Source organism: Echeneis naucrates, chromosome 15 (assembly GCF_900963305.1).
Source record: "Echeneis naucrates chromosome 15, fEcheNa1.1, whole genome shotgun sequence".
Classification (NCBI taxonomy): Eukaryota; Metazoa; Chordata; class Actinopteri; order Carangiformes; family Echeneidae; genus Echeneis; species Echeneis naucrates.
In genome coordinates, this window is record NC_042525.1 from 20,570,678 (window position 1) to 20,593,360 (window position 22,683).

General features: G+C 40.4%; 3 protein-coding genes across 6 annotated transcripts in view; 1 reads left to right on the plus strand and 2 right to left on the minus strand.

Annotated features, from left to right (window-relative positions):
* The window catches only part of piezo1 (piezo type mechanosensitive ion channel component 1 (Er blood group)), a 103,316-nt gene extending 98,508 nt beyond the window's left edge, over nt 1-4,808 (minus strand). For all 4 annotated transcript variants that reach the window (XM_029520407.1, XM_029520409.1, XM_029520408.1 and 1 more), the window contains exon 1: nt 4,401-4,808. In XM_029520407.1, coding sequence (XP_029376267.1) covers nt 4,401-4,464 — 64 coding nt within the window. In that variant the 5' untranslated portion in view covers nt 4,465-4,808. The remainder of the gene's footprint in view (nt 1-4,400) is intronic.
* Nucleotides 4,809-6,122: 1,314 nt separating this feature from the next.
* Nucleotides 6,123-13,120, plus strand: cdt1 (chromatin licensing and DNA replication factor 1). The gene is made up of 10 exons (XM_029521066.1): nt 6,123-6,671; nt 8,621-8,749; nt 9,348-9,631; nt 9,753-9,947; nt 11,061-11,206; nt 11,377-11,477; nt 11,635-11,823; nt 11,987-12,154; nt 12,264-12,465; nt 12,576-13,120. Exons 1-10 carry the CDS (start codon nt 6,222-6,224, stop codon nt 12,740-12,742), a joined length of 2,031 nt encoding a protein of 676 aa, XP_029376926.1. The 5' UTR covers nt 6,123-6,221; the 3' UTR covers nt 12,743-13,120.
* A 353-nt stretch (nt 13,121-13,473) lies between these two features.
* Nucleotides 13,474-17,112, minus strand: aprt (adenine phosphoribosyltransferase). The gene is made up of 5 exons (XM_029521067.1): nt 16,957-17,112; nt 16,009-16,112; nt 15,596-15,729; nt 14,579-14,657; nt 13,474-14,147 (listed from the first exon to the last, which is right to left on the minus strand). The coding sequence occupies exons 1-5, from the start codon at nt 17,043-17,045 to the stop codon at nt 14,008-14,010; spliced, it is 546 nt and encodes a 181-aa protein (XP_029376927.1). The 5' UTR covers nt 17,046-17,112; the 3' UTR covers nt 13,474-14,007.
* Between the last annotated feature and the right edge of the window lie 5,571 nt (nt 17,113-22,683).

Consider the following 22,683-nt stretch of genomic DNA (forward strand, 5'->3'; position numbering starts at 1 on the left):
TCTTAAAGTCTCACAGATTTGACCTCCTCTGGATCCTGCTGAGAAGATTAAGCTTTATAATGATGAGCTGGCTGGAGAATGTAGATTTTACATTCCTCTTAGTCTTGCTTTTTGATGCACACCGTCAGGAAAGTGCCCAGGCATGCTGAAGTCTGTTTAGAGTCATGACTGGCAGAGTAACAACAATCAGATAGAATGCCTACTGAATACAGTAACCTTCACTTATAATGTTCACAACCCATGTCAATTGTAAAAACCAACAAATCTGCTATAGAACTCATCTGGCAGATGGAACATTCTCTCACTTTGTCTGTGTGTGTATGTCAGCACACATTCTGTGATCCACCAGTTTCCTGTTTTTTTTCTGGAAACAATATATGGAAAAACAGATAATACTTTACCCGCACACCCCCCCCCCTCACTCTGTCACTCTCTGTTTCCCTTGTACACATACAAATGTGAACTTGTAATTACAATAAATGTTTGGGATGATTGGTGACTCTTGCCGGTAAATGGTGAGTGTGAGTATGAGTGGCTGTTCGTATCTTTCTGTCTCTATGTGTTGGCTTGCAATGGACTAGAAACCTGTCCAGGGTGACAACGCCCTTGCCCAGTGTGAGCTGGGATTGGCTCCAGGACCCCCCATGATGCGGAAACAGACGGCAGAAGATGAACAAATGAATGAATTAATAAAATGTCCTGTTAGGTAACTGACAAGGCCTAATGGACTCTACTGTCATAATGTCCATATGATTACAAGATGCATTTTCACAGGTGAAGCATATGTGAAGCAGAGTGTGACAAATTATGAGACTGGTAGATTGCTACATTTCTTAAATCAACATTTTTATGATTATTTGAATCAATATTTTTTTATTGATAAATTAAATATGGCTTTGACTCTGATACAGTGGCCTCTCCCTGTGTGTACAGTATTAAGCACTCTTCTACCGCTTATCTGTCTCATGGCAGGGTACACCTTTGACAGGTCCCCAGTCCATCACAGGGCGAACACATAGAGACAAACAACAATCCCACAGTGGTGGAAGGAACCACTCACACACAGTCATCCCTACCGGCAATTTAGAGTCAGCAATCATATGGCATGCCTTTAGACTGTGGGAAGAAACCAGAAACTGGTACCCATGCAGGCACGGGGAGAAAATACCAGGGAATTGAACACACAAACTTCTTGCTGTGAGGCAAGAGCACTAACCACTAGGCTGCCATGCTGTCCATACAGAACCACTGTTGAGAGAGTTATTTCCTGTCTGATAACTGAAACTGTGCTCTCATTCTCGATGATGTTCTGTTTGAGCTGTCAGTTGACAGATTGGCCAAAGCAACCAATGTCCACATGACGCTTTGCAACTTATCAGGATATGGATAACAGACCATAAATCTTTACCAGAGGATATTTGTGTTCACTAGAGGTTTAAATTGATTTTACAATACACTACATACAACACATATAACACTAGTTATTCCATTAAGTTAAGCATTATTAGGAAGTGCATCCAGAAGAGCTGTTGACCTGATGTTGTTGTCCTGCTTGTGACCAGATCCCTGGACAGCTGTCTGTCTGAACAGAGAGAGAACATATCAACCATCTGCACTAAGCCCCCCTCCTCTGGCTCAATCCCACAGACCTGCAGCTCACATACAGTCTTAGCATTTCTCACTGAGCCCCGAAGTCTTGTTAAGCCACTCTGGTCTACAACGGTTCTGGCTCACTGGCATAGCAACAGTTAAACGCAATACACAGCCTAAAACATTCAGGAAAGTTTTAGAGTTTGATATGAGGGATCCATATTCAACTCTCTCTCTCCTAACACACAATCTAGATTAGCATCTTTGTGTCTCTGATGCTCTCTAAATATCTCTAAACATCCCTGACATCAACTCATTAGGACCATTTTATGTGTATCTGTGTTCAACAGAGACTGTAACTACATAGTTACAGTGTATTTATACTGAAGACTAGATGTATGGATTATAGTAGTTCAGCTCATATTGAGCTGAACCCTCTGTCCTGACCCCTGGACCCCCTAACCAGCCTCTCCTGATGTCTACATATGGTTGCTATAATATAGTCAAGTAACTTTGTGAATTAATCTGAGAACCTTTTTCTTTCTCCACCTCTCACAATGCCTCCAGTGTTTACAATTCCTCTACCTCTCACTCACACTATGTATCTTTTTATAGTTCTTACTATATAACTAAAACAAAGATTTCCTTCTCTTACACAGAGAAGTTTGCACTGTGTTCTATGTGAAAATTTTTCCAGAGTGTCATCTTCAATTATTTTGGCAACTAGGAAAAAAACTAAATGCTCTCAAACAAAAACCCAAATTAACTCAAATAATTGTGTGACATTGTATTGACAACATGATTGGCATGTTTCACTTCCTTGCGAAACTTATGTCGACTCAACAAGTTCTAGCCAGTGACATCCTGTTGGAGACACACTTTCTTCCTCAGTTTCTCTTTTTCTTCCACCTCCACACACAAAAACTTTTATAACATTTGGCTCAACGTTAAGATTGTTTATGGTGATATATTTCCATTTATACATTATATAATAGGTAATGGTTTTTACTGGAACTATGTTTTTCTCCAGGTCCAGCTTCTTCCCACAGTCCAAAGATGTGCAGCTTAGGTTGACTGGCAACTATACAAAATTGCATACCGGTGTCAGTGGTAACAGTTATTTGTCTCTATATGTAAACCCTGCAAATCAAATCAAATAAAATCAAATCTGATTTATTTCTAAAGCGCCAAATCATAACAAAGTTACGTCAAGGCACTTGACATATAGAGCAGGTCTAGACCAAACTCTTTATAAAATTATTTAAACAGACCCAACAGATCCCCCGATGAGCAAGCACTTGGCGACAGTGGCAAGGAAAAACTTCCTTTAAGAGGCAGAAACCTTGAGCAGAACCAGGCTCAGGGGGGGCAGCCATCTGCCTCGACCGGTTGGGTTGAGAGCGGGAGAGAGAGAGCAGGATTGACGTTCTGTCCTGTACACCATCCTCACCCAATGTCAGCTAAGATTAGCTCAGGCTCCCAAGTGACCATGAACTGACTTTTAATATAATAAATACTTTTCTGTGCAGCTTGGATTACTGATATTACTATTACATGCCACTGCCCACTTCAAGATCATGTGTCATTTACTGACTTTAGCCAACAGCTACAAATGACAATCCAGCTACTTAATGCTGAAAATATGATATTTTTATACATATATTTGTGTGTGGATAAAACTGTTGTGGATAGGAAACCATTTTGAGAAGCTGTGGCAGATGTCAGTGTCAACCCATCATGATACTATCCTTTGGTTTGTGATGTGCCATTTTTAAGGCTACAGTTTGCAATTTGCCTGTCTGTCAGCTTGATTTTTTTTTTTTTAACCAGAAGAAACCATATTTGAAGGAGAGGGTGGAGCAGATGAGTGTAGGGTGGGTCTAACCCGCTCTGTAGTCTGTCACAGTCACTGTCCCTAACACTCCTTAAAGCATACTCCATGGTCTATTTTACTGAATGGTCCCATCATTCAAAAAATAAGTTGTCTGAAAGAAGACTTGAAACTAGAGATATAGACATCAACTCATTATGAACATATTTACTGAGGTAATACTTCATCTTAGAAGACTTGTTTCACATAGACTTCAATCAAATTAGACTCTCTTCACAGCTAGTGGAGTTACTCCCAGGAGATAAATGCAACTTATATTCGGCAGAACAAAAACACTTAAGAGCTCTGTTATTCATGTTAAATTTGAAACTTCTCAGGAAGAGGTGACCAGGAGACCCTGACACGGTGGCAGGTGAAGTGCTCTGAGTCAATGTGCCGCTTCCGTCATCTTCACACATTCGAAAATAATGTTCAGTCTCAAAACATATGATTGTCAAACAAACAAACCCAAATGTTGGTAGTCAGGAAGGATGACTGTGCTCTGACGACATTGGAGACGTAGACCATAGCCTGTCCGGTGACTTGGGTTCAAATTTCCTTCTGCTAATATTGCAGCCCGGGACCAATGATCACTCTCACATCATTACTTTCCACATTCCCTCTCTCTCTTTCTCGTGTCGCATTCCTCACATTGCACAACTGCTCTTTTAAACAAGACTGAGATTTGAGTCTAAAACGCAAAGTCGCACCACTGTCCGCCATCCTTTAAAGAGTCCCAATGCTTCTACAGCAGGCACCGCAAAAGTTTGATAAATGCTTATACCTGATGTTAAAGTTTGAAAGTTTTCCCTCGAGCAGCTTTATCAATTTAACACCCAGCGTGAGTCAAGTTTCACAGATCATGCCAACGGAAATGGAGATAAAAGAGTAACTTGTTGATCTTTCGTTATTGTTCCTTAAGAAAGTGTAAGTTTATTACCTGCTAACAACGTCGTGGGCAGCAGAAAGCAGTGAAAGAGCCAGACGATCACCTGAAGATCCATGACACTGTTGATCTCGTTCCACGTTGATCAATAACCATTTATGAATAGCTACCGTAGATCAGAGCAAAAACACGACTGAATTAAAGCAAACGTTTCCATCGGGGTTGACTGATTAAAAGCGACTCATGAATAGGTCGTTATTTCAATGTGTGCTCACGATGACCCATCAAAAAGACTAAAAGTGTGGAAAGTTTTCGAGTTCAAATAAAAGTTTCAGTTTTAAATAGTTCGCCTGTGTTTTTGGCTCTAAGCTGACCGCCTCGTCCTGCCGACTCGCTTCGGCGAAGAAAAGTTTAGCAGCATATGTTCCTGTGGAGGGGCAGTGTTGTAGGTGGAAAATGTGATTCACAGGCAAGTCAGTCTAAAGGGCGTTCATAGAGGAGCAATTCTCCAGTGAACTGCAGCTGCTCTTCTGCTGGTCACCTCCCTACTGCAAAGAGCAAATATGAGCCTAACGTCCAGCTCAGGCAGCTGCTGTTTACAACCCTGATTAATTAGAAAGGGTCTCCTCAGTAGGGAAGTTCACATGAAATGATCAAACATGTTAAAACCTATTTTTGTTTGAGTTTCTTGTTTATAGGCTGGAACATTTCCACACCAGTCGCGCATTTACTGTGTACCTCTTGAAGAGAGATTTGTCACCGAGACAAAATATATTGTGTGCGTCAGTAGCGCCGCCCAACGTACAATGCAAACCACACTACCCAGGAGTCTGCTGAATGTGTGAAACGTAATCCAAGTCAAAGGGCACCTCTCTGGGCTGTGATCCATGTGTTTTCCTCACTGGTTGTTCTTTAGTCCTGAATTATGAAAGATTTTAGGGACCCAAAGACATTAAAGCATACATTCACATAGAAAATTAGGCAAAATTACATAAATGGTTTGAAAGCATACCCAAGAAAGGCCCATGTATAACTCAATGCAATTCAAACAAATTGAACTTCTTTAAATTATTCTGAAGCCTGAATTAGTTGGTTAATCTCAGTACTATAACCCCTCATAACAAGACACACTGCTCAGTTGGATTTTATCACATTACATATAAAATCTGTTATATTTCACATATATTCTTTCATTCCATCTGCCGTTGTTTTGTTGTATGCACTGTTTCTATATGTAAACAATGCAAATTATTCAAGCATTGAGTTATCACTTAGTTCCTTTTAATCTTTGTGGACACTTCTAAAACTCGATGTACAGTTAGCAGAGGTAGACCTGAGTGAATTAGATCCAGCTTTGTCCAGCTTCATGTTTAATTTTTACATAAAAATAAATAAAATCAAGTAATTCAGAGATAATTAGAATCATCTTTATTGGCCAAGTATTCATGAACAAACAAAGAATTTGACTGTGGTTGACTTTACTCTAGAAAATTTAAACATATATGTACATATGCACTGAACAAATACATACAAGTCTGCGTATGATGAAAAAAAGTCAATTTAATCAACGAATGAATTATATAAATAAGTAATGATCCTATTAACAGAGTAACTGTTCACTTTGATCACCTGAAATAGAGCACTCCAAAACAGCTCAATTCATCAACAAGTCCCACCCTTCTTTTATTAACCTAGCGCGTGGCCCGGAAGAGGCGTGGTTTTGTTGATTTTTCGCGCGAAAATTCCTTTCTTCTTCCCGTCAAGTATGATCATTTCCGGAGTCATGGTGTGGCTGGGCAGTATTTATAATTTGCTGGAGCTTGGTTTGTAAGGCATCGGTGCTAATTTCTTTGCAGCACGCCACGGAGTACCGACATGTCTCAGGCGCGAGTTACTGATTTCTTTTCCCAGAGAAAGAAAAGCTTTGCCGGTCCGAGGAAACCAGGAAAACAGTACAGCCGCGATTCAGCTGGGACCAGTACACGGCCAGGATCCGCTCAGAATAAAGACGACGTACATGCTTCGTCCCATGTTCACGAAGAGTTTCTCCGTGTGATTGACGAAGCATCTGGGCTAAACGATGTAGCGAGTTCGCTCACCAAAACCGCGAAATGTCCCCCCTCCAGCCCCAGGACACCGAAGAGGGACTTGGCCGAAACACAGTTTGACCTCGGAGCAGCCGTGTTTTCTGCAGACACCGCTCACAGCACTGCAAAGAAAAGACGGCAAACAAACGCCTTTGGAGACGCTGAAGTGAAGGTCCTCGAGAAAGCGCCGAGGGGGAAGGCGAGGAAGAAATTGGTCCTGTCTGCAGTGACACGACAGGTATTGTCCAACTGGGGCTTGCTTTGTTTCTTATGGGACAAGTAGTTCCTCTTCATATTTAGATTCAAAGATGACCAGTCATTAACTTTACTTACTGTTGTGGTTGCCTGATATTAGCCTTGGTTAGTGTCATTAGGCTTGGACTTCACTTTTCCTGGACGTATATCCATTGTGTTTTCAATGTGCATAAGATCAATATAGTGTCTAATACATGTGTGGGCAAACTTTTTGACTTGCGTGCCACAATGAGTTCTAAAATTTGACAGAGGGGCCGATGAGTCAACCGATTTGGTTCCCCGTTGGAATTCCTGTTTCCCCTCGAAAAGCCATGTAAACTAATGCCGCCCACAGGACCAACCCAGAACAACCACTTTTACGGAAGGCGAAGTGGTACAAAATGATTGACAATTTGTGTGAGATTGCAGCGAAAACGAGATTTCCATGTTGGTTTGATCATCTGTTATTTCATTCAGTACTGCCAGTCTTTGTTTTAATGGAAAAGAGATCATTTTCGATTTCTTAGCTCTGAGTTCACGCCTATTGGATTATAATTAAATTAAAAAAAGAGTAAATAAATACCATTATTTGTTGCTGAATTGTTAGTGTCTATGCAACAGCTTAACTTGTTGCTCATCACAATGACAATTATGGAGACCTATAGCCTATTTTATGGGAATGTCGTGCAAGAGATAACAGATCATGTGTAGGCTTCCAGGAAAAAATATTCTAAGTGTTCAGTGAATGGATTATTGACTTTCGTATAAATCATGCACCTAATTGCAACTAACCTAGGGCGTAACGTAATTCCCAACCCAGTTTCCAACAAGTACGTGAATTCTGAAAAATAATGGACGCTCTCCGGTGGGTGTTTCCAAGGAGCAGAAATATGCCATTCGCAGGCGCTCCGCCCGTTTCCAAATCAATGGTAAGCAATAGTAACATTATGCGTCAATAATAATGTTATCAATTCGTCAGTCGAGAATGCTAACCAGTTAGCCCATTTTGAATTGACTAAGTAGTGAAGGTTATCCGGCACTGAGGTTTACTTAAGGAAGGCTAGTCTCGCACAGCTACAAAGATTGACAATGAATTGTCTAACAAATGCATTCTCGATGTATTGTTTTAATATAATAAATAACCTATCAGGAACCTACACATTGGTTTGTCCCATTTAGCTGTCCGTACACCCAGCGGTGTTTCTCTTTGCGTTTCTTTAAGTACGTACGGTAACTTAGCAACTATGCACGACTCAGCAGTAAACACACCGGGCCAAGAGCATTTGGACACGCAATGTAATTTATCAAACTTGGATATTAATAAATAAATGCATTGAAGGTGCAAAGTTAAAGAACTCAACATTTACTGGAAAAAGATCAATGAAATCACTTTCAACATTCAAAACATATTATTAACCAACGAAATTCTCAAGCTCAATAATTTCTAATTTTTTTTAAGCCCCGCAAAATCATGGAGTGATTGTCCTGAGAGATAGACTGTATTAAATATCCTGCCTGCAGCCGAAACTAGAAAGGGCGTCTTTAAATTGAGAGCGATGTGCGGCGTGTTAATTAAGCTACTGTACCGCTGCTGTGCAGACATACAGCTGTTGATCGGACTTCAGTGAAAAAATATTTTGTTGTCCACCCCTTTTTAGACACTCGGCACTCAGTGTCCACTATTCTTTTCTTTGGTCCGCTCATTTTTACCGAAGGGCGACACTCCAACAAAGGTCAATGTGTCTAGACTAGTGCGCCATCTATCGGGGAAACGAGGGTATTGTAGGGGAAAGGGTGAAAGGTTTTTACGCATCCATGGGTTTTTACTATAATTTGGACAAGTTCGGCGGGCCGGATTAAAAAGCTTAACGGGCCGTAGTTTGCCCATGGCTGGTCTAATCACAGGTTTAGATGACTTGGACACACTTTCAACACTTTTTGCTCTTTGTCCAGGATGCATCCCAGTCTCCTCCCAGTGAAGTTTCTCAGCAACCAGCAGCTCCATCAGCCCCTGAGTGTAGACAGAACGCTGACAAACATGAAAAGGATGTCACTGAGAACAACAGAAAGCAGTCCACCAAGGTAGTGCAGTGCGTTAAGAGTGTTAAACATTTTTGACTGATGTGAATGTGTAATGCCTCCTGTGTGTGGTCTCATTAGGAGCAACAAATGGGCCCTGGCCACACTGAAAGTCTACTTAGCCCCAACACAGTTTCAAAAGTAACTAAATATTTAAATTGTTAATCATTAATCCCTTCACGGCCATCTCTTTCCAACACGTGCACACATTAGGACAACAGGCTTTTTAGTCAGTTTGGCTAAAAATAAGACACATCAGTGTGTTATCTTGCTAAGCAGTGACATGAGATCTTATCACAAGTGGTCACTGGAGATACCTTTTACAGGGGAGGTGGTATTAGAGCTGACAGATAACTGACGATGCATGATCATTCCGATCTGAACAGTGTCTGTGGTAGCAATCTGCAGTGTGTTAGTCTATATTTTTAATGTAGCAAACCCCACGAGAAATCACTTTTTTAATATGCTCAACCAGTACATAGGAATAGGTTACATCCATTTCAGAAATGGTACGTGGAATTGATTTGATTGAATTAGATTAATAACTCTGACATCCTTAAAGTAGAATTCATCACCATGTCATGTCACCCCTTTCTGCCAGGCTCTGTGTAAAGAGGACATTACAGCCCTTAAGTCTCACCTTCAGAGGATCAAGACACTTTCACAGGAAAAAAACAGCACTGCATCCTCTTTGCTCTCTCCAGCTACTCCAACATCAAACAAAACCACCTGCTGCTTTCCCAAACTGTCTGTGCCCTCCACTGCTGAAAGAACCCTCAAGTTTACCATACAACAAGCCAAAGAGCTTGCAGCCAAAGCTCAAAGGAGAAATGAAGAGAAATTGTATGAGGAAAGCAAGCAGAGTCAGACACAGACCCCAGACAGGTGAGTATGTGCACACGTTCATGGAGAAACTATCAAATAGGAGGCACATTTCAATTTCCCTAACAGAAGCCCTGCAGATTGGGTCCAAACCAAAGTGTTTTTCCCCTTTGTTGTTCCTCAGCTATGAGCAGCCTGCATACCAGCGCTTCCATACCCTCTCCCAGGCAGTCCCCCCAGGTCTCTCCCTGCCTTATCAATACAAGTTGCTGGCTGAGATGTTCAGGAGTATGGATACTGTGGTTGCCATGATGTACAACCGCTGTGAGTCAGCCACCTTTGCCAAGGTCAAACAGGGAGTTCAGGACATGATGCACAAGTAGGTGGAAAGTCGCATGACAAAAATAGAAATAGTTAAAGCTAGAATGCAAATGTGATTGTACATAACTGTTTTGGAGGCACTTTAAGGCTTTTCAGTTTTTCTTTTTTTTTTTTTTTTAATTCCTTGTATAAAGTTGTAATTTTTTTAAGATTTCACCAAATGCTCAACATATTCGGAATCAGCAAAACCAAAGTTAATTGCACATGTCACTCAAAGACTTTTGTTCACTGTAACAGAGCTGACAAAAACTGAAAACGTCATTGAATATTTCATTAATTTAAAGCCAAAATCGTATTGCAAATCAAAGTAAACTTCGACACAAATAAATATGGTTAAGCTATAATTATTTGGGTTGACTTGAAGTTTCTGTCTTTATCTGGTCAGTAATCTGGTCATTCTTTTGAGAAGTAATTAAGAAAAATCAGCTCCAAAGCATCTGATGCTCTAAATATCTTACTGCCCATGTCTTTATTCTTTCACTACAACAATGTAACCAACTTCTCACTCTGAGATCATACAGGGTTGATGTAATGACTGATGTCACCAGCAATAAGGATGATAACCCATAGATAAAGACAAGCAAGTGTCACAAGTCACACTGATCCAAATCTTACTTCATTCACAACCCCACATTTTACAGAAACGTTCGTACACACACAGGAGATTGGCAGAATGAGTTGTTCTCTAAATTGGGGAGGAGAAACCCCAGCATATCTCACCTCAAATTGTCATGCAGCAATGATGCTCTAAAGACCACATGATTTGAAAACATTTTTCTGTGGGCCTTTTTTTTTTTTTTTTTTGGTATTTCTAAATATTGCATCAAGTCAGCTCTGTTACGTGCATGGCCGATTTGGCTACGGTTTTACACCAGATACCCTTCCTATCGCAACCCTCCCCAATCACCAGGCTTGGGACCAGCACAACAGTTGTGGTTGGGGCTTGAATCCAGGGCCTCTGCATGCAAAGCCTGCACTCTACCACTAATCTATGCCCCCAAAGTGGTAAATGTATAATATATACACAACATTAGGCTGATTTGTTGGTATGTGAATGCACCACCATTGAATTATGTACTTTCTCAAAGAAATCACTTTTCTCCCTTTGCAGGCGCTTTGAGGAGAGCCATGTAGGTCAGATAAAGACAGTGTTTCCTGAGGCCTATACATTCAGACAGGAGAAGAACATCCTAAACATAGGCAGCTGCATTAAGAAGGGAAGCTACCAGCTGACCATTGAACCCTTCATTCTCTCAGGTTAGTACTCTCTAGTCTTTAAAAATGCAGGTTCTTAGCTTATTACACTTTTGTCAGTTTCCTTTTATCAACAATGGATAGCAAATGAGTAAAGTGTCTAACTGGAGGCTGTTCATATGTCCAATACTTTGTAATTAATTTTTTTTCATATATATATTGGGTGTCCTCAGACCAGAATGAAGCATGCCCTATCTTGTCAGCTTCTCGTCTATTAGAGAGACGACACATTTTCCACCTGAACCTGATCTCCATAGTCAAACATCATCACAAGGTGAGCACCCTCTTCCATTAGCTTCCATATGGTGAGATTCTGAACCAGACCTCATCAGTGAATGGGGAGTAATTTGAACTGTGAGGGGCACGTGGGTCCACTTTAAATGAACGTTTGTCATCAGATTGAAAGATCCTAACTGGTTTTCTGTCTGTAGGTCTTTCTGTCTTCACTGGTTCCTCCGGTGTCTGTTCCAGATGATAAACTAACCCGTTGGCACCCTTGCTTCAATGTGGACACAGTGCCAAGTGTCCAAACCAGCTTGCTGCCTCAGCCTCCTCTCTCTGAGAAGCTAGCCACAGCTCAGGAAGTGCTGGCCAAAGCTGGCTCCTTCCTCACACCAAAGGTTCACCCCGAATTGTTAAATTTTTCCTCATTGTCATTTATCACTCAAGCTGAAGTTCAGTGGGTAGTGGGGTGGAGCATTCACGATAGGCCTCCTTGAGCTTTCAGAGTTTTTGGAAAACTAGCTGTCTGAGTAACAAACTGTTTTCTTGTCCAACATTCAGATGGAGAAGGCTCTGGTTTCTCTGGTATTGAAGGGAGAGGATAAAACTTCAGAGAGCAAAGAGCCAACACATTACCTGGCAGTCTCCCAGATATCACCCCCAGCAGCTCCTCCTGCCACCCAGGTCCCAACTGTCTTGAAAGGAGTGTCTCAGTCCCTGTTGGAGAGGGTATGTATGCGTGGGTCGGTGGGTGTGTGTGTGTAAAGCCGATTACACTAATCTCATGATATGTTAAATCTCATTTATTATTTTTTGGTTGGATGGGGCTGTGATTCAGATTCGCACAAAGGAGGCTCAGAAGCTTCAGGCGGCCATGACCCGAAATCCTTCTCAGGAGGAACGCCTGCTGATGATGTCGAGGCTTGGTGAGCTGGCAAGGATTCTTCGCAGTGTTTTTGTTGCAGAAAAGAAACCCTCTTTAATAATGGAGGTAGCCTGTAACAGGATGGTGGCCAGCTACAGATCTGCTCTCAGCACAGGTCGGTTCAAACAACAGATCAGCAGAGGTTACTCACATTTTCTTTCTTTGAATTTGAAAACTTGTTCACAAAACAACTATTATCTGATTGGCTGTTCTCATTTATCACAGGTGAAATGGAGAAACACATCCGTCTGCTGGCAGAGGTGGCTGCTGATTGGCTGACTATCCATCCAATTAGGAAGGATTTCTACTTAAAGCTGAATAAAAACATGGAACTCAACATTGTGCTGGAAAAACTAACCAGAAGACTGAAAGAGGAGGAGAGGAGAGAGTGAAGTGTTTTACTGACCATGACTGCTGATGTGCGTCGCTGTCTGAGCAGCACACTTGAAGCCAATTAAGTGTCTTTTTTTTTTCTTTGTTTTTTTCCTTTGTTTTTTTTCCCCTCCTTTCCTTTCTCCCCCCCCACACAATGGTTTGCAGGCAACATGCACAGCACTGTTTTGGGATGAGCCTTGAACTAGACTCTACTCCATCATTCTGTGTTGTAAACAGGTTGATTAATACTTCTTATAGTGACTGCTTTTTGTGTGCTTTTTTTGATTTTTGGTACAGAACTGCTTCCAGCCTGAGTAGGGATCTGTTTTCTACAATGTAGAACGGTGTTTCCATTAAAATCCAATCCACTGTTTACGAAATACAAAACTTTATCAGAGTTGCATTTCCTCAGATGTTTTTTTTCCCCCCACTCGCCGTGTTTAGTCTGTACAACTGCAGGGGAGCTTTAGGAACACATTGTGGACAATATTTTTGAGGCTTAGAGGGGATAGTCATAGTGAGGTTTAATCATTAAGAAAACTTTAAAGTTGCAATATCAGCAAAATAAAGTTGTCATATTACAAAAAAAGGCAAGATTACGATAGTTCCAGCACAAATTTATTTTTTGTAAAACTTACCTTTGACAGAAATAAGACAGCAGCCTTCTTAACCGTCTTAATTCTGTCAAATGTATCAATTCAGCATATTGTTTTTAAGGTCCTGATGCTGACAATAATTTGGCTCTGCGTCAAGAGATTAAATATTTCTTTATTTGTCAAACCTTTTACCTCAATTCAGTTTAATAGTTCCATGATGCTCATTTTAATGGAGGGAACCGCTTATCTGATAGCTCTGATGTAAATTATCATGGCTTTCGTTTTCTTACCGCCTCCGAACAGACTGGTGGTTTATTGACATGACGACATTGCTTCTCCATACATCATCCCATTGGTCTTGTGTACATAATCTCCCAGGGCCTTCAGGCTGCGCTCAGACATCAGCAGATACAGTAGCACAGAACTCTTTAGTTCCTAAAAGAGACAAATCTGGAACTACAACTTCTGGGTACTTCAGGAAAACAGTTGTATGTTTCTTGTGTCCTCAGGTTTTGTAGTATAAAGATGGGGAACTTGGGGTTGTCGCCACAGTAATTTATGAACAAGTCAGATCCAACACCTTGACCAGGTTTTTTGCTTTACAGCCAACTGATACACCATTGATGCTCTGTGTGTTCTGTGTGCTTTCTTGAAGAGGTAATGCATGGAAGGCACAAACCCGATGGTCAGTACTCAAGGAGAGAGTAAACACTGAGGGGCTTAAGTTTCTCAATGCCATTCAGCTCCTTCAGCTCAATGATCACCATGCAGCCAAGAACCTCAGCTTGCTGCTTCCTCATCAGCTCACAGGCTGCTAAGAGCGTTCCTGCAATAAACACACAAACCTATAAATGACACTTTACATTTCAAGCTGGTTCCTTTGATGGAACCTGGAGTATCAATGCCAAGGAGGACTGAAGCTGCTCTAATATTCAGTGACATCTAAGATTATATTCATAATTAAATACAGCATTTATAGTAATCCAACGTCTCAAAGCATTGACGTATCATGTAAAACAACCACTCTCATTTCAAACATCAGTCACTGAAGTGATGCACTCGCCAAAAAAAAGTTTCCATAAATTAAATCAAGAGGCTGTGTCAAATTCAAGTGACTTTGAAATGAATGCTACTTGGTATGATTGCACCCAGCTTACTCACAAATAGATTTTTTTTTTTTTGGGGGGGGGGGGCCCTAGTCAAACCAAATCTAGTTGTGAACATAATGCTTTCAAAGCAAATATAAGGAAACAGTACCTCCAGTAGCCAGAAGGTCATCAATGAGCAGAACCTTCTGTCCGGGAGCCACTCCATCTTCCTGAATCTCCATCTCTGCCTGGAGGGACAGGAGGAGACTATTTTTATTCAAGAGATCTCTCTGGCTAAGCAAATGGTTGCTTTTACACAGCAGAAACTGTAGCAGTTCAGGACTAATGGTATAATGATGTGTAGAAACATCCTTTATGCTTACAACTACAGTCTAAAACCAGAATGTTAGTCTGTTATGATTTGGTGCTATTTAAATACATTTAATTTGGTAACAGCTAAAGTGCAGAAAATATTAATCAAATCAAATGTATTTACTTATTGCCAAGTCATAGCAAAGTTACATCAAGGCAGTTACACATTGAGATGAAAGTGTAGTTGTGATGGTGTAGCAGTAATTAACGTGTCCTCAAATCCAATCACAAGTGTTCAGCTCTCTGTATTTCAGTCCACGCCTGTTCCACTAGCCGCCAATTAGATTTCGCTTTGTACCTTATATGGAAATTAACAGGAATGATGCCGCTTTTAGACAATCAGAGTGACAGGTCCATTGTCAATGTGCTATTGCTATGTGCATATATCAATGTATAACAATAACAACTTTGCATTCACAGTGCTAAAAAAATGTCTACCTCTGAATGTGCTCAGTGAGAGACCACAAATGCATCCTCAGTGTGTTGAAACCTGTGCTTGGAGCTGTTCAGTTGTGGTTGGACTACCTGAGACAGACTTTACACTAGGTTTGAACAGGTCCTGTGACCCAAACAAAATCTTCTTACTTAGCCAATGTAAACTCTGCAGTTCCAACAACTGAACAGGCCAGTACACTGATCTGTCAGTGTTGGGTAACAGTATTAAGGGACTTTAGACTTTAAATATTTGTAAAAGTGGAAATACAACTCATTGCTGGATCACTCTGTGTATTGCTGTATTTTTCAAAGAAAACTTAACACTAAACATGATTGCAAGTCCAGTAATGTCATTAGTATGGGTATTAGTTTTTTTTACCGTGCCATACTCCAGATCATATACAACAGACACAGTGGCTCCAGGTAGCTTGCCTTTCTTTCTGATCAGGACAAAGCCAATACCGAGTCTTTGGGCAAGCAAAGGACCAAACAGGAAACCACGAGCATCTAAGCCTGCACCCATAAACAGCAAAACAGTGTGAAAAGATGCAGAAGGATGAAACAAGCATACTGTTTCAAAATTGTAATCCTGCAGACATAAAACAGGACAACAGAAAACAGTGACATCTAAGATTTTAGATGTGTTTGTGGTTGAAGCGATAGATAATTATTTACTGTGACAATGAAAATCTTTCTCTTTCATATATATATATATATATATATATATATATATATATATATATATATATATATATATATTTTTTTTTTTTTTTCCCCCCTTTCTCTTCTTACCTACTATCAATTCCACTTTCTCGTAATTCTTCCTTGCATGTTCTTCAAACAAGTCAATCACTGCAGCAAGAGCAGCTGGCTCCTTAAGGATGGGACAGATATCTCTGCAGGACATATGTTGTCTCAGCATGTTGTCTTTTTAAAACATGTCAATACAAAACACATTCACAGGGAAAATTTCAGGCGAGGTTCGTTTTTTTCGTAATACTACCTACAGTGTAGATCTCATATTCTTCCAGTGGAAGACGTATGTTTCACATTTCATATTGTAAAATCAAAAACTGAGCTGAAGCTGCCACAGTTATTTATTATGGATGCTGCAGCAATTCTTCTTTTGAATTAAATATAGTGATTTGTGAGCAACAACACAGTTTGTTCAATCTATTCAATCAATCCATGCAAATATAGTTGGGATGTCTGACCTTATCCTACTTACACACTTTTGTACGGTTGATAATCAGGCTGTTTTAACCTAATGAATCATATTGTTTTACTATCTGAGTTTATACCTCTTAAATGTTTTTATGCTTTTATTATGCTGTTTGGATTGAACTAATTACTTATGATATAGTAAAGAGTGACACCCACACAAATGAAGTAGCTACTGCACAATATAATAAGGGTAACACAGACATGATTGAAAAACACTTTTTATGAAATAGGGTAAGTAGTGTGCAAGTGTTACACTTAACAGAATGCTTAATTAAAAATTATGAAGGTATGGAGAGGAATGATCGTCCTGAACGATCATATCTGGAGCAGTCAATCATTTCATCGTGATGCTTAAAATGACACCGTGTCACTTGCCATATTATTGAAAATGTCTAAATGCCATAGTTGCCGCAGCGCAACGATGATTGGTCAATTGAGGCTGGAGTAATTGCTACACTAACACGTGTGAGGTGAAGGACACAGACGTGATTTGAACGACAGTGATCAGTGTCTCACCTGAACATGATCCCTTTCTTCGGGAAATCTGGAAAAGGTCGGATGTGTCTATGAACCAGCTGGCGTTTCAATTCTGTATCACCTGTCATCCCGAACAAACGGTCGTCTGAACTCTTCGTACTGACACCGGGATTTTTATTCCCACTCGTTTCGTCTTCCTCCTCCACTTCCTCTTTCTTCTTCGCCTACCCCTTCACACTGAGAGCATCACCGCCCCCCCCTGGACGCTACAGACAGCCAACTGCCATTTAAGATTATTCCCAGTTACAGAATATTTGCTATTTTCCATCTTATACAACCATGATTTTGACTTTAGATAGGTTGTGCATTGATGGCTAAATCAAATCAAATCAAATCAGATTTATTTGTATAGCGCCAAATCATAACAAAGTTACATCAAGGCACTTTACATATAGAGCAGGTCTAGACCAAACTCTTTATAAATTTATTTAAAGAGACCCAATAGATCCCCCGATGAGCAAGCACTTGGCAACAGTGGCAAGGAAAAACTTCCTTTAAGAGGCAGAAACCTCGAGCAGAACCAGGCTCAGGGGGGGCGGCCATCTGCCTCGACCGGTTGGGTTGAGAGTGGGAGAGAGAGAGAGAGAGAGAGAGAGAGAGAGAGACAGGCAGGCAGGCATTGGAGGGAGGGGGTGTAGGCAGGAACATGTTGCTGCATGAAGTTCATGGAGTTGAGCTGTAGTACAGAATTCATGCTATATGGGACCAGCAGGTGTTGCAGGAACATGAGATGGAGATGAGTCACCACCTGCAGCATGAGGACAGAGAGAGAGAGGAGAGGAACTGGGAGAGACAGAGACTTTGGCAGAACATGGTTAGTAAATGCAGTATGAATGTGTGGAACTGGGTGAAACTGTTTTTTTTTTTTTTTTGTTGTTGTTGTTTTTTTTTAAGAAGGATGGTTTTTATCAATGCATGCAAGGAGGGAGTTAGAGAGAAAGAGGGAGAGAGGGTGACAGGGAGAGACAGAGAGCGAGAGAGAGAGAGAGAGAGAGAGAGAGAAGCTCAGTCCTTCCCCCAGCAGCCTAGGCCTATAGCAGCATACCTAAAGAGTAGAGGACTTTTTAACTGTACGCTCTGTCATACAGGAAAGTTTTAAGCCTGGTCTTGAAAGTTACTAAAGAGTCCGCCCCCCGGACCGATGCTGGGAGTTGGTTCCATAGAAGAGGAGCCTGATAACTGAACGATCTGCCTCCAGATTTACTCTTGGAGACTCTAGGAACCACAAGTATACCTCCATCTAGAGAGCGGAGTGGCCTGCTAGGACAGTAAGGAACTATGAGCTCTCTGAGATACGATGGAGCTTGGCCATTAAGAGCTTTATACGTTAAAAGAAAGATTTTGAATTCTACTCTATATTTTACTGGCAGCCAATGAAGAGCAGCTAACACGGGAGAGATGTGATCTGTTTTCCTAGTTCCTGTTAATATTCATGCAGCAGCGTTCTGAATTAACTGAAGGCCTTTTAGAGATTTGTTTGGACATCCAGATAGTAATGAGTTACAGTAGTCCAGCCTAGAAGTTACAAATGCATGGACTAGTTTTTCTGCATCATCCTGAGAAAGGATGTTTCTGATTTTCCTAATGTTTCTCAGGTGGAAGAAAGCTGCCCGACTAACTTGTTTTATGTGAGGGACAAAGGACATGTCCTGGTCAAAAATTACCCCAAGGTTTCTTACAGTGGAGCTGGAGGCCAAAGTAATGCCGTCCAAACTGATGAGATGATTAGACCTCAGTATTTTTCTGAGGTGCTTAGGACCGAGTACAATAACTTCTGTTTTGTCAGAGTTGAGAAGTAAAACATTTCCAGTCATCCAGACTTTTATGTCTTCAAGACATGCCTGCAGTCTGACTATCTGACTGACTTCATTTGGCTTCATTGATAGCTACAGCTGAGTATCGTCTGCGTAGCAGTGGAAATTGATGCTGTGTTTCCTGATAATGTTGCCTAGAAGAAGCAGATAAAGCGTAAAGAGGATTGGTCCAAGTACCGAACCCTGCGGGACTCCATGACTGACTACAGTACATGAGGAGGAGCTGTTGCTTACATGAATAAACTGATGTCTATCTGATAAGTAGGATTTGAACCACTTTAGTGCAGTTCCTTTAATTCCAATTTCATGTTCCAGTCTCTGTAGTAAAATATTATGATCTATGGTGTTGAATGCAGCACTAAGATCTAGAAGGAGAAGTATGGAGGCTGATCCATTGTCTGAGGCCAGAATGTCATTGGAGACTTTAACCAGCGCTGTTTCTGTGCTATGATGGGCTCTAAATCCTGACTGAAACTCTTCAAACAAACTGTTCCCATCCAGATGCTCGTGTAATTGTTTTGCTACAGCTTTCTCAATGATTTTAGAAATAAATGGAAGGTTCGATATGGGTCTATAGTTTGCCAAAACATCTGGATCAAGATTAGGCTTTTTAAGCTGGGGTTTGATGACCGCAGTCTTAAGTGCCTGAGGTACATAACCCAGAAATAAAGTCAGATTAACCAAATCTAGAATGAACGGCTCAATTAAATAAAAGATCTCTTTAAAGAGGCTAGTTGCTACTGGGTCTAATAGACAGGTTGATGATCTGGATGATGAAACTATAGAAGCTAGCTCTGAGAGATTCAGAGGTGAGAATGATTCCAGATGTAAAAGAGGCGCCGCAGCTGATTCAGCAGTTGCCGTCTTCAGAAGGGGATTTTTATCTAACATAGGCAAGAGCTGATAAATTCTTTCTCTGATCATGAGAATTTTATCTGTAAAAAAGTTAATAAAATCATCACTGCTTAGAGCTAAGGGGATCACTGGTTCAACTGAGCTATGGCTCTCTGTCAGCCTGGCTACAGTGCTGAAGAGAAACCTGGGGTTGTTCTTGTTTTCTTCTATGAGTGCTGAGTAATATGAACTTCTAGCACTGCGGAGAGCTTTTTTATATGTTTTTAGGCTATCTTTCCAGGCTCTGTGAGACTCTTCTGACTTACTGGAACGCCAGTTTCTTTCTAATTTCCTTGATGTCTGCTTCAAGGTACGGATTTGGTAACTATACCAGGGAGCCATCCTCCTCAGATTGAATACTTTCTTTTTGAGAGGGGCGGCATTATCAAGATTCGAACGCAGTGTGGCCATAGTTCTAGTCACAAGGTCATCAACCTGCGTATGGGAGAAATCCTCATTTAAATTTAGATATGGCATTGTTGGGAATGATGACCAAATGTTCTCTTTAAATTTAGCCACAGCAGCTTCAGATAAACATCTTCTATAGCTGAATTTATTCCTCAATGCTGTGGAGCCCATTAAAGTAAACTCAAATGTAATAAGGTAATGGTCAGACAGGAGAGAATTTTGGGGAAGAATACTGTTGTGTTAAACAGATTGTAACACACACAACGACCTGCCAAGGTAGAGCACAGTGCAGGTCAGATCCAGCAGTCACCCCTTCTCAGCTCCACTAGAGTGACCATATTTTATTTTCAAAAAAGGTGACACTCGGCCCGGCCACGAGATAGCCTACTTACAAGATAATCGCAGTTTACTCAAAGATTCCTTGTCATTTTAATATACTTTCAGTTTATATGTATGGATAGGATATTTTGTTATTTTACAAAATAATATCTCTCAAAGACAGAAATTCAGATAGGTTTCTCAGAAGTTACTCAACATTCTTTATTATGCCTCAATTGTAAAACAACAAACAAACAAACATAATAATGATCAAAATAATGTTCTAAATAAATAATAATAAATAAATTAAATAATACCTCTTCTGTATTAGAAAATTCATCTTCAACAAAATGTCTCACTAAATTTTCAGTGTAATAATAATAATAATAATAATAATAATAATAATAATAATAATAATAATAATAATAATAAGTACCCTCCCAAGATATTACTTCAACAAACAAAAAACAAAATCTTTAGTTATCTTCTTCATCCTCCTTGTCTACCCATCTATATTGTGCTGTAGAGCTGATTTTCTCCAGCAGTTTCAGTTGCTCACAAAGGGTTTCACAAAGAACTCAGGCAGCTTGCTGAACTACTCTCACCTCGCACTGCCTTTTTATGTTTCTCTGTGTCCATATGAGCTGTAAGGTGCCCGGCACCTTTATTGGACAAAGACATACTGTATATTTACCAGCTTTGCAGACAGTGCACTCAGACACCCACACCTCGTGTGGAGTGGGGAGCCAATAGGCCTGCCTTTAAATCAATTTACACAGGATCAATGAGATCAATATTTGACTGGGGTGTATTGTGTATAGCTCTGCTGCTAAAACTGGAATGAAAAACATTTGACAGTATACAGTATCAAGCTCTAAGGATATGTAGTGGAGCTATAAAAATTACACCTGTGGCAGCTCTACAAGTGGAGCTGGGAAAGATGCCTATGCATCTCAGGTGGGCCCTATTATCTCTTCTGTATGGGACTAATCTTAAAGGTCATCAGGATGGTCACATAGGTCTAAATTCATTGACAAACATTCAAGAGAGAAAACATACGCAAGTTGAAAGCTTTGGATGGATTATTCAAGAAAAGGCAAGATAAATTGAGTTAGGTAATTTAACTGTGTGTTCTACAGTATCCTACCCTGCTGTTCCTTGTGGACCCTTGAGCTGCCCTCAGTTGATTCTGGGATCCTGGAAGCAAAGAATGAAATTCAAGAAATGGACAGATTTTATTTAGAATGGTATATTTATCACAAGTATGGAGATTCGGCTATTCTGTCTACAGATGCTCCAAAAAGAGAAGATAAGCAAGTGGGGGCTGCATTTGTCATCCCTAATTTAAGAATAGGTATAATGAAAAGATTAAATAATAACTTGTGTTAACATGACGTAAACACAGCAGAACCAGTGGTTATTCTTTTGGCTCTATCATGGAGCGATAGGCTTAGGCCGGATCATACAGTTATAGCCTCAGACTCCTCATCAGCACTGCATAGCATCAAGAATGTACAATATCAGTCTAGACAAGATATTATACTAGAAATCGTTCAATTAGCACACAGTCTGCAGAAATCAGGAATCAGTGTTACACTCCTGTGGGTTCCAGCTCTCATTAGTGTTACAGGGAATGTGTTGGCAGACTAGTATGCTAAGAATGCTACAGAACAACCTAATGTTAATATGACGATTACCTATAGCAAGGCTGAAATGGCATAGAAATACAAGTACAAACGGAAGAAAAAGAGGACATAATTTCTAAAATGAGGTTAGGTCATACTTGGTTGAAAAGTACTTTGTTTCTAATGAAAAAACATATTGATGGAAACTGCAGTGCACACACACGCACATCTCAGGAAAATGTGACTATTGTGATCAACAGGAAACAATAGACCATGTCATACTGTACTATACAAAATATAATTACATATAGAGCAAGTCTCGACCAAAATCTTTAGAAAATGAAAATAAAAGACATTCTACAGAGAAAGTGAGTGAAAAATGTTATGAGGCTCTGTTACAGAAATCATTACTTAGAAGAACTGGTGTGATAAAAAAGAATATAATTTTTTTTGTTTTATTTAATTGCCTAAGTTTCCCTTAGACGTTAAATTGACCGCAGGTGTGAAAGCGAGGGTGAGTGTTTGTTTGTCTCTGTTTGTCCTTGAGTGTGGGCCCTGAGATGTGAGCTGGGATTTGCGACCTGCATACGGATAAAGCGGATGAGGATGAGTGAGTGAGTTTCCCGAAGTAAATTCGATTTACAAAC

Excerpts from the sequence above, each read along its gene's own strand:
- cdt1 (XM_029521066.1), top strand. The coding sequence starts at position 6,222 with ATGTCTCAGGCGCGAGTTACTGATTTCTTTTCCCAGAGAAAGAAAAGC. Across the intron at positions 9,632-9,752 it reads CAGACACAGACCCCAGACAG|CTATGAGCAGCCTGCATACC; the intron begins GTGAGTATGTGC and ends GTTGTTCCTCAG. Across the intron at positions 11,824-11,986 it reads GCTCCTTCCTCACACCAAAG|ATGGAGAAGGCTCTGGTTTC; the intron begins GTTCACCCCGAA and ends TCCAACATTCAG.
- aprt (XM_029521067.1), bottom strand. The coding sequence starts at position 17,045 with ATGACAGGTGATACAGAATTGAAACGCCAGCTGGTTCATAGACACATC. Across the intron at positions 16,113-16,956 it reads AAGAAAGGGATCATGTTCAG|AGATATCTGTCCCATCCTTA; the intron begins GTGAGACACTGA and ends TATGTCCTGCAG. Across the intron at positions 14,148-14,578 it reads TGACCTTCTGGCTACTGGAG|GAACGCTCTTAGCAGCCTGT; the intron begins GTACTGTTTCCT and ends TGTTTATTGCAG.